We start from the raw sequence: 11,947 nt of genomic DNA, 5'->3' as shown, positions 1-11,947 counted from the left end.
GCCTTTGGGAACCATAATCAGGCTGCAGTGTGATGCAGTGGAGCAAGGGGCAAAAGCTGACCCATGCCTGCCATTAGGAATTGTGGGAGTTGGAGTCCAAAGCACCGAAGTTGAACCATACCTGCCCTAAATGCACATCTCGAGTTCCAAAGGGTTCGTATGCCTGCAAGCCTTTTGGGAACTATAATCAGGTTGCAGTGTGATGCAATCGAGCGAGGGCCAAAGTTGACCTATGCCTGCCATTAGAAATTGTGGGAGTTGGAGTCCAAAACACCATCATATTATATAATCATATTATATAATCAGTTGACCCATTCCTGCCATTAGTAATTGTGGGTGCTAGAGTCCAAAACACCTGAAGGGAGTCCAAAAAAACGAAGTTGACCCATACCGGCTCTAAATTCACATCTTGAGTCCCAAAGGGTTCATATGCCTGCAAACCTTTGGGAACCATTCAATGTGAATATTGTTAAAATGGAAAACAAACAGCAAGGATGCCATTTGAGAACTCCTGCTGTTGATCAGACTGAGAACGTTGTTTGCTGAAGCTGCAAATGAAGAGCATTCCAGACACAGAAATCATTTTTATTACTTTGAAATGTTTCCCAAAGAGGAAGAAAGAGAGAATTGGAGCATTCAACCCACTGCAATGAAGATGGTGGACCAAAGGTTGGAAAAAGATGGCCTCCACGGGTCCCATCCCTCCGTTGTTCAGAGGCACCCTTTGGGGTTTGGCCAGTCGCCCAGTTCCCAATCAACCTCCTAGGCGCACTGTCCGGACCACATTTCATTATCCTTGTCAAGGGCCTTGCTGAAATCAAGATACGCTACATCCACTGCATTCCCTTCATCTACTATCTCGTTTGCCATGTAGGAAAACTTCAAGGAAGGTTGGCCCCATGGAGGATGGGGCTGCTAACTGGCCAAGGTTTGCATTTTCACAAAGGAATAATACGATGGCAATGCAAATGGAGTAATGCTGAAGGGGACAGTGTACCAGAGTGTCTCCATTTTGTGTCTATCTTAAAGGTGTCAGAAAAGGCATACTGTTAACTTCTACTTCCACCACGGGAGGCAAGTGTTACAACTGTCTATCCCAAAGAACGGTTTGTGGTCGGCCGATGTGGTCGGCCTATTCCAATAAGATGTATGCAATATACGTTTTGCTTAACTTTGGACCGTTTGCGGTGAGCTACATCCTGAAGATGTTTATGATAGAGGAAATGTTACGCCAAATAAGGGAAAGGGGGAACTTTGAAAGTTGTCAACAAGTTGGGTATATATATCGGACGCTCGTCCCAGGTCAGCGGGGGACGGTTCTTGTACCGGCATACTGTGTGTTATGCTGACTGTCCGTCCTCCTCTTGTGCAATATGAATAAACCACGTTTTGCCGTTTGGACTTTGCTTCATCCAAAGCCGCTTAGCCAAGGAACCGGTGGTTGGTAAGATTGGAGATACTGGCAGTTTTCTATAACAATGAAAAGCTGGGGGGGGGGGGGACCTTCTGACTTCCTGGAGAGGCAACGAAGCGCTTGAACAAAGCAAATAGCCAAGCGGAAAACTGAGGCAAGGAAAAGGTCGACCGCTCCAAGCCCCCCTTCTTCCTGGAATGTTATGCAAAGCTGGCAAAGTCCATGACGGAGTGGACTCACAGGACCCGACTAAGAGACTTGAGAAGGTTTTTCACATTGCAAACCCACACAATACCCACTCTGGGGAGTTGCCCTATGTCCCTCTCTTAGCCTACATGGTCGGGGCTTAATGGAGATGTCTGCATTGGTCAAGGAAGAACCTGCTCCAACGACCTGTCCGCCAAGAACAAGGATGGCTAAATGGGAGAAATCTGCAATGGGAGCAACCAGAAATGTTGGCTGACGAGAAGAGATCTTGGGAGTCCTCAGAGACAAGAAGTTAAACATCAGCCAACAACGTCATGCACAACAGATCCAGGGAAGCCATGTTACTCCTCTATTCTATTCTGCTTTGGTCAAAACTCCTGTCTGTTTGAGTCAAGGATGAATGTTGCAATTGGCCACTTTGATTAGCACTGAATGGCCTAGCAGTTTCAAGGTCTGGCTTCTTAATTTATTATTATTGTTCAATGTATTGTCAAAGGCTTTCATGGCTGGAATCACTGGGTTGTTGTAGGTTTTTTTGGGCTGTATGGCCATGTTCTAGAGGCATTCTCTCCTGACGTTTCGCCTGCATCTATGGCAAGCATCCTCAGAGGTAGTGAGGTCTGTTGGAACTTTATATATCTGTGGAATGACCAGGGTGGGACAAAGGTCTCTTGTCTGCTGGAGCTAAGTGTGAATGTTTCAACTGATCACCTTGATTAAAATTTGATTGCCTGCCAGTGCCTGGAGCAATCTTTTGTTGAGAAGTGATTAGATGTCCTTGTTTGTTTCCTCTCTGTTGTTGTGCTGTTCTAATTTGAGAGTTTTTTTAATACTGGTAGGCAGATTTTGTTCATTTTCATGGTTTCCTCCTTTCTTGTTGAAATTGTCCACATGCTTCTTGTGGATTTCAATGGCTTCTCTGTGTAGCCTGACATGGTGGTTGTGAGAATGGCACAGCATTTCTGTGTTCTCAAATAATCTGCTGTGTCCAGGGTGGCTCATCTGTTGCTCTGCTATGGCTGCCTTCTCTGGTTGAAGGAGTCTGCACTGCCTTTCATGTTCCTTGATTTGTGTCTGGGTAATGCTGCTGCATTTGGTGGTCCCTATGGAGACTTCTTGTTCACAGCTGCATGGTATTATCTCAACAAAGGATGCCTCCAGGCAGTCAGAAGCCACACTTTGAAAACCTCTAGGCCACTAATGCTAATCAAGGTGGCCAACTGAAACATTCACACCTACCTCAAACAGACAAGAGTTATTTCTCCAACTCACCCTGGATATCATTCCACAGATATATAAACCTTGTTCACTTTGTTTACAGCAAACCCTGCAACCTCTGAGGATGCTTGCCATAGGTGTGGGCGAAACGTCAGGAGAAAATGCTTCTGGAACATGGCTCCACTGCGTCCCCCTCTATTCCACTCTGCCTTGGTCAAACCACGTTACCTAGAATCACACTGTATCCCATTCTGGACACCACAATTGATGGGAGACGTTGACTCTAAGCTGGAATGTGTCCAGAGGATGAGGGTGATTCAAAGGATCAAGGGTCTGGAGAACAAGCCCTACGAGGAGTGGCTGAAAGAGCTGGGCATGTTTAGCCTGCAGAAGAGAAGGCTGAGAGACGACAGGATGAGGGCCAGGGATCAAGAGAGGAGGGAAAGTCAGAGGGAGCAAGCTTCCTTTCTGCTGGATGGCCATCTGTCAGGGATGCTTTGAAGGCAATATTCCTGCTTCTTGGCAGGGGGTTGGACTGGATGGCCCATGAGGTCTCTTCCAACTCTTTGATTCTATGCTGCCCTGGAGGCTAGGATGCAATGGAGCCATGGCTTCAAACTACAAGAAAGGAAGGAGATTCTACTTTAAACATGAGGAAGAACTTTCTGACTGTGAGATCTGTTCAGCAGTGGAACTCTCTGCCCCAGAGTGTGGTGGAGGCTCCTTCTTTGGAGGCTTTGAAACAGAAGCTGGATGGCCATCTGTTTTTGAATGCAATTTTCCTACTTCTTGCCAAAAGAGGGTTGGACTGGATGGTCCATGGGGTCTCTTAGTGTTTTGGAAGTCATAGGGAGAAAGGAGCAAGCTGGAATGTGTCCAGAGGAGGGCGACTAAAATGATCAAGGGTTTGGAGAACAAGCCCTATGAGGAGCAACTTAAAGAGCTGGGCATGTTTAGCCTGAGAAAAGAAGGCTGAGAGGAGACATGAGGATGGCCATGGATCAATATGTGAGCTGGGGAAGTTATAGGAAGGAGCAGGCTTCCTTTCTGCTGCCCTGGAGACTAGGACGACATGGAGCCATGTCTTCAAACTACAGGATAGGAGAGTCCACCTGAACATTAGGAAGAACTGACTGTGAGAGCTGTTCAGCAGTGGAACTCTCTGCCCTGGAGTGTGGTGGAGGTTCCTTCTATGGAGGCTTTGAAACAGAAGCTGGATGGCATCTGTCAGGGGTGCTTTGAATGTGATTTTCCTGCTTCTTGGCAGAAGGGCGTTGGACTGGATGATGGCCCATGAGGTTTCTTCCAACTCTGTTTTGGAAGTCATAGGGAGGAAGGAGCAGGCTTCCTTTCAGCTACCCTGGAGACTAGGACAACATGGAGCCATGGCTTCAAACTACAGGAAAGGAAGGAGATTCCACCTGAACATGAGGAAGAACTTCCTGATTGAGAGAGCCGTTCAGCAGTGGAACTCTCTGCCACACAGTGTGGTGGAGGCTCCTTCTTTGGAGGATTTTAAGCAGAGGCTGGAAGGTCATCTGTCAGGGGTGCTTTGAGTGCAATTTTCCTGCTTCTTGGCAGAAGAGGGTTGGACTGGATGGCCCATGAGGTCCCTTTCAACTCTAGGATTGTTTTATATCCTTCTGTATTGCTTGTATTTTATCTGTGTTGCACTTTGGAGTGCTTTTGCGAGCTCCTTTGGGGAGATGGTAGCTGGCTAAGGTAAAGCTAAAGGTTTTCCCAACATTAAGTCCAGTCATGTCTGACTCTGGGACTCTGGGGCTCATCTCCATTTCTAAGCTGAAGAGCCGGCGTTGTCCATAGACACCTCCAAGGTCATGTGGCCACTGGCATGACTGCATGGAACACCGTTACCTTCCCACCGGAGCAGTACCTATTGATCTACTCACATTTGCATGTTTTTGAACTGCTAGGTAGAAGCTGGGGCTGACAGAGGGAGCTCACGCCACTCTCTGGAATCAAACCTGCGACCTTTCAGTCAACAAGCTCAGCAATGCACTGCGCCACCGGGAGCTCCCTTTGGCTGGTTATAAAGTTTTAGTATTACTAGGTTCTTGTGGGTTTTTTCGGGCTATAGGGCTATGTTCTAGAGGCATTTCTCCTGACGTTTCGCCTGCATCTATGGCAAGCATCCTCAGAGGTCGTGAGGTCTGTTGGAATTAGGACAATGGGTTTATATATCTGTGGAATGGCTGGGGTGGGGCAAAGAGCTCTTCTCTGCTGGAGCTAGGTGTGAATGTTTCAACTGACCACCTTCATTAGCATTTGAAGGCCTGGCTGAGCCTGGGAAAATCTTTTGTTGAGAGGCGTTAGATGTGCCTGGTTGTTTCCTCTCTGCTGTTTTGCTGTTGTAATTTTAGAGTTTTTTAATACTGGTAGCCAGATTTTGTTCATTTTCATGTAGTTTGGTGAGGCACCGTCTTGGCAGAGTTTCCCTGTCCAGGGTTGATCCCATAACCTTGAGCCATGGCCACGATGGTGACAATGTCAACCTGGATTCATTCCACAGTATAGGATTCATTCCTTTCTGTTGAAATTGTCCACATGCTTCTTGTGGATTTCACTGGCTTCTCTGTGTAGCCTGACATGGTGGTTGTGAGAGTGGTCCAACATTTCTGTGTTCTCCAATAATCTGCTGTGTCCAGGTTGGTTCCTCAGGTGCTCTGCTATGGCTGACTTCTCTGGTTGAAGTAGTCTACAGTGCCTTCCACGTTCCTTGATGCGTGTTTGGGCAATGCTGCGTGTGGTGGTCCCTATGTAGACTTGTCCACAGCTGCATGGTATACAATGGTAGACTCCTGAAGAGGTGAGAGGATCCCTCTTGTCCTTTGCTCAACGTAGCATTTGTTGGATTTTCTTGGTGGGTTTGTAGATCGTTTGTATGTTGTGTTTCCTCATCAGCTTCTCTATGCAGTCAGTGGTTCCCTTGATGTATGGCAGGAACACTTTCCCTCTGGGTGGATCTTCATCTTGACTCTCGTGCCTTGTTCTTTATTATTACTGTCTATACTGTAGAATGAATCCAGGTTGACATTGCCACCATCGTGGCCATGGCTCAAGGTTATGGGATCCATCTGTCAGGGGAGATTCCATCTGAACATGAGGAAGAACTTCCTGACTGTGAGAGCCGCTCAGCAGTGGAACTCTCTGCCCCGGAGTGTGGTGGAGGCTCCTTCTATGGAGGCTTTGAAACAAAAGCTGGACGGCCATCTGTTGGGGGTGCTTTGAGTGCAATTTTCCTGCTTCTTGGCAGAAGGGGGTTGGACTGGATGGCCCACGAGGTCCCTTCCAACTCTAGGATTCCAGGATTCATTGTTTTATATCCTTACATATTGCTTGTGTTTTATCTGTGTTGCACTTTGGAGTGCTTTTGTGAGCTCCTTTGGGGAGATGGTAGCTGGTTAAGGTAAAGGTTTTCCCCTGACATTAAGTCCAGTTGTGTCTGACTCTGGTACTCATCTATTTCTAAGCCGAAGAGCCAGCGTTGTCTGTAGACACCTCCAAGGTCATGTGGCCACTGACATGACTGCATGGAACGCCGTTACCTTCCCACCGGAGCAGTACCTATTGATCTACTCACATTTGCATGTTTTTGAACTGCTAGATTGGTAGAAGCTGGGGCTGACAGAGGGAGCTCACGCCGCTCTCTGGAATCGAACCTGCGACCTTTCAGTCAACAAGCTCAGCAATGCACTGCGCCACCGGGAGCTCCCAGTAGCTGGTTATAAAGTTTTATTATTACTATCTACACTGTGGAATGAATCCAGGTTGACGTCGTCACTGTCGTGGCCATGGCTCAAGGTTATGGGATCCATCCTGGACAGGGAAACTCTGCCTCACCAAACTACAACTCCTCAGACCCCACAGCAAGGAGCAATGGCAATTAGAGTGGCGTTCACCCCACAGTGCCAATGCACCCCACACTGAAATTCCTATAGTCTTCCTTTCCAAGCTATTAACTGGCACGGAAGAAGCAGACAAGGGGAGACACTGCTAATGCTGCCAATCACTGCCCAGGAGGGTCTTGAGAGGCCCACCTTCAGCCAAAGGATTCCAGGACAGGAAAGCAAGACACATCAAGGGATGGGAACGCGACAGCCGGGAAGAGAGGGGCAGATGAGGAAGAGGAGGATGATGAAAATAATAATAATAGAGGGAAATCTCACACAAGGACTTCATCTCCCGTTTGGAGTGGAGGCGCCACGCGGATCCCAGTTCTGCCCAAAGGAGCCTCAGGGCATCCCAAGTTGCCGGCTCCATTGGGCTTGTTAGTCAGTGCTAGAGTTCTAAATGCGAGCCTCGTGTTAGGATGGAGTCAGGAGGAGAGGAGCCTTCTCTCCCGGCCTTTTGCAGCACTGCGGTCCTGCAACGTCGGAGTTGCGCACAAGTCCCGACCGAGTGAGGCTCCTCTGGCCCTTCGCACACCAAGCGAGGACGTTGCTTGACTTGGAAATGCCTGCCACTGGCCTCGGTTGCCTCCGACGAGGGGGAAAGAGAGAGGGTTGGGCTCAGCCTGGCCCAGGCTTCGTGCCAGGGGAGCCGCCAAGCACGGGCTAGGAATGCTCTTTCGCTGCATCGGTCCCCGGCGCCACCATGCGCTGCCTCACGGTGCTTCTGTGCTCCCCTTCGCTCTCGGAGAAGTCCTCGCTGGCCGTTTGCGGAGGATACTCGGGAAGCTTTCCTGCAGAGAAAGAAAAGACTGGTGGTGGGCACAAAGGCTTGGCAACCCTGCGGAATGAATGGGGACCTGTACTTTTTATTGTCTTTCTGGTTTCATGGCGGTTCAGATCTTCTTATCTCACCTGAGTCTCTCACTAGACACAGCATTCTATCTATCTTTCTCTCTCGCTCAAGGGTTTTACCATTTTTATCCTTCACCTCTAGCCTTGATCGCCCTTGTTTAGACCACACCTGGAATACTGTGTCCAATTCTGGGCACCACAATTCAAGAGAGATATTGACAAGCTGGAATGTGTCCAGAGGAGGGCGACTAAAATGATCAAGGGTCTGGAGAACAAGCCCTATGAGGAGCGGCTTAGGGAACTGGGCATGTTTAGCCTGAAGAAGAGAAGGCTGAGAGGAGACATGATGATAGCCATGTATAAATATGTGAGAGGAAGCCACAGGGAGGAGGAGGGAGCAAGCTTATTTTCTGCTTCCTTGGAGACTAGGATGCGGAACAATGGCTTCAAACTACAAGAGAGGATATTCCATCTGAACATGAGGAAGAACTTCCTGACTGTGAGAGCCGTTCAGCAGTGGAACTCTCTGCCCTGGAGGGAGTGTGGTGGAGGCTCCTTCTTTGGAAGCTTTTAAACAGAGGCTGGATGGCCATCTGTCAGGGGTGATTTGAATGCAATATTCCTGCTTCTTGGCAGAATGGGGTTGGACTGGATGGCCCATAAGGTCTCTTCCAACTTTTTGATTCTATGATTCTATGTTTAATTCTTTTATCATTTCATACTTTGTTTTCTTATGTAATTGCTTCTGTTTTATTGCATTATTATGTTATTGTTAAGTATTTTTATTTGATGTTATTGTCTGTTTTGTATGTATTTTATTTGGCCTTACTGTAATACCTTGGGCTTGGCCTCATATCAGCCACAACGAACCCCTTTGGGGAGATGGTGGCGGGCAAAAATAAGGTTGTTGTTGTTGATTATTATTATTATTATCATGAGCCCTGCCACATGCACCATGGAGGACCTTCTTCCGGCAACACAAGTGGCCAGATACTGGTCAAAGGACATTTAACCAACTACCAAATTTGCAAAATCTGTGTTTTTTCTTCTTTTTCTTTTTAATCTGTGTATTTGTTTTGCTCTGTTAGAATTGTAATACAATAGTATGGTTGCTGATGACACAATAAATAAATATAAATATAAATTATTATTATTATTATTATTATTATTATTATTATTACTACTATTAGGAGCCCCCAGTGGTGCAGTGGTTTAAGCCCCTGTGCCAGCAGGACTGAAGACCGACAGGTCGCAGGTTCGAATCCAGGGAGAGGCGGGTGAGCTCCCTCTACCAGCTCCAGCTCCTCATGCGGGGACATGAAAGAAGCCTCCCACAAGGATGATAAAAACATCAAAATCATCCAGGCGTCCCCTGGGTAAAGTCCTTGCAGACGGCCAATTCTCTCAGACCAGAAGCGACTTGCAGTTTCTCAAGTCACTCTTGATACGACCAAAAAAAAAAATATTATTATTATTATTGGGAGGCCCTACTCTCAGTTCCACCACCTTAGCAGGCACGACTGATGAGGATGAGACACTGAGCCTTCTCGGTGGTAGCCCCTCCACTATGGAACTCCCTCCCTAGTGGGATTAGATTGGCCCCTTCCCTCCTGTCATTTCACAAAAAAGTGATAACGTAACTTTGGAAGCAAGCATTTGGCCCAGCATAATTATCTGTACAATACAATTGGAATTGGCTTTGGATTGATAAATATAATGGTAGGAGCGACTTGAGAAGCTGCAAGTCGCTTCTGGTGTGAGAGAATTGGCCGTCTGCAAGGACATTGCCCAGGGGACGCCTGGATGAACTGATGTTTTTATCATCCTTGTGGGAGGCTTCTCTCATGTCCCCGCATGAGGAGCTGGAGCTGATAGAGGGAGCTCATCCGCCTCTCCCCGGATTCGAACCTGCGACCTGTCAGTCTTCAGTCCTGCCGGAACAGGGGTTGAACCAACTGCACCACCAGGGGCTCCAATATTATTATATGGATTATTATATTATTATTATTATTATTATTATTATTATTATTATTATTATCTGGCTTTGGATCTATGCACAATAGTCTAATGTTTACATATGTTGTTTTAATATTGTTTTTAAATTGTTTTTAATTGTTCTTTGGGCATGGAATAATGCCACTCATGTAAGCTGCCCTGAGTCCCCTTGGGGGTGAGAAGGGCGGGATATAAATGCTGCAAATAAATAATAAATAAACCCTCCGATGTCCAAGATGGCAATCTCAAGGAACCTTTGCCCCCCCCCCCCTCCCCTCCCCAGTGCAGCGCTAGGCTCAACTTTTGCCAGACGTTGGCTGTAGGATCATCCTGGAGGATATACAAACACTTGAAGGAGTATTCCCTCCGGACAGCTCTAGTTCGTGGATCTCAATGTGTGGGTCCGCAGGTGTTTTGGCCTCCAACTCCCAGAAATCCCAGCTGTTAGGATTTCTGGGAATTGAAGGCCAATGCACCTAGAGACCCACAGGTTGAGAACAACTCGTCTAGCTCAAGTCTATGTTCTTTGTTTATAATATAATCTATATATATAAATTTGTTAGGGGCATCCAACGAGGAAACAAAACTCAAAAAACCCCCAACGAAACTTAACCAAAATTCCCATGCACATAACACAACCCACAAGGTACAAACATATCTACTCAAAATGAAAAACAACACAACAACACACTCACAAAACGGCAAAACAACCGAGCATGCGCATTGGCGCCCAGCCGCAAGTTCCCTGGCACGCGCACATGGCCTTCCGGCCAACGTTCCCTCTGCGGAAACCATGCCCACTCCAAGCCGCGCCGCTTCCCGCACACACACACCCCCTGCCGCACACACACACGCAACCCCACGCTCCATCACTCCCCCCGCCGCCGCATACACACACGCAACCCCACTCCCCCTGCCGCCACACACACACACGCAACCCCACGCTCCATCACTCCCCCCGCTGCCGCACACACACACGCAACCCCACGCTCCATCACTCCCCCGCCCCAATCTTACCTCCTTTTACTTCAGGCCACCTCCAAACCCCACCCCGCCCCTTCCTGCCCTGTCAAAATCTAGGAAAGACAGGAAGGAAGGAAAGAAGGAAGAAAGAGAAAGGGAGGTAAAGAAAAAGGGGGAAGGAAGGAAAGTTAGAAAAAGAAGGAAGAAGAAAAGGAAAGAAAAGGAAAGATGGAAGGAAAGAAAAGAGAGACAGCAGAAGAGAAAGAAAAAGGGGGAAGGAAGGAAAGAGATAGAGAAAGAAGAGGAGAAGGAAAGATGGGAAGGAAGGAAGGAAGGAAGGAAGGAAGGAAGGAAGGAAGGAGGGAAAGAAGGAGAGAAAGAGGGAAGATTGGCCACAGCAACACGTGGCGGGTAAAGGTTGTTATTTCTATTCTTATGATGATGCTATTATTCTTCCTCTGAGACCCTTTTAGGGGGAATGGGAGAGGTGTCAGGTCCCAGAGGCAATGCATTGCATTATTGTTATTGTTATGATGGTGGTGAAATAAAAGGAAATAAAAAGTGAAAGAAGGAAGCAAACAGGGAGGGAAGAAAGGCAAAGGAAGAAAGGGGGAGGGAATGAAGGAAAGAGAGAAGGATGAAACCAAGTAGTGAAAGAAGGAAGGAAAGAAAGAGGTAGAGAAGGAAGAAAGGAGAGAAAGGGGGAGGAAAAGGGGGAAGGAATAGGTAGGGACCTCTCTTTCATAATAGTCCAGATATCTACCTCAACTTTGATAAGTTTTACTATAGCCCACAGCAACGCGTGGCAGGGCACAGCTAGTCATAATAATAAAACTTTATTTATACCCTGCCACCATCTCCCCAAGTGGACTCGGAGCGGCTTACATGAGGTCAAGCCAACAACACATCAATAAAAACAACAGGGAATAAGGCAAATAAACAATACAATTAATATAACTCACACATAGACAATAACACACAAGGATTTAAAAACCTATGGCCGGCCAGATGTAATAGTTAAAACTTTAAAATAAATGCTGGACATGAACAGAGGGTGTATCTAGTAGGAGGGTTTGAAACAAAATGTAAACAACAACCCAATGGGTAATTAAGGTGCTCCTCAGGAGATTTGCAGGGGATTGTTTCCTTTTTTCAGGGAAGGCACACTGGAACAGCCACGTTTTCAGGCTCCTCCTAAAGACTGCCAATGTGGGGGCTTGCCTGATAACCTTGGGGAGTGAGTTCCAGAGTCGGGGGGCCACCACAGAGAAGGCCCTCTCCCTCATCCCCCGTAATCACGCGGGCGAAGGAGGTGGGAGCAAGAGCAGGGCCTCTCCAGCTGATCAAAGAGATCGCATGGCTTCATACACAGATGCTGAGCCCTGAG

General features: G+C 47.4%; 1 protein-coding gene across 1 annotated transcript in view; it reads right to left on the bottom strand.

Annotated features, from left to right (window-relative positions):
• Positions 1-569: 569 nt before the first annotated feature.
• The window catches only part of TMX1 (thioredoxin related transmembrane protein 1), a 29,034-nt gene continuing 17,656 nt past the window's right edge, over positions 570-11,947 (bottom strand). The window contains exon 8 of the mRNA XM_060788244.2: positions 570-7,541. Within this exon, the coding sequence (XP_060644227.2) occupies positions 7,414-7,541 (128 nt within the window). The 3' untranslated portion in view covers positions 570-7,413. The remainder of the gene's footprint in view (positions 7,542-11,947) is intronic.

Source organism: Anolis sagrei, chromosome 1 (assembly GCF_037176765.1).
Source record: "Anolis sagrei isolate rAnoSag1 chromosome 1, rAnoSag1.mat, whole genome shotgun sequence".
NCBI lineage: Eukaryota > Metazoa > Chordata > Lepidosauria > Squamata > Dactyloidae > Anolis > Anolis sagrei.
The sequence above is the reverse complement of the archived record's forward strand: the minus strand, read 5'-3'. Positions and strand labels throughout refer to the sequence as shown.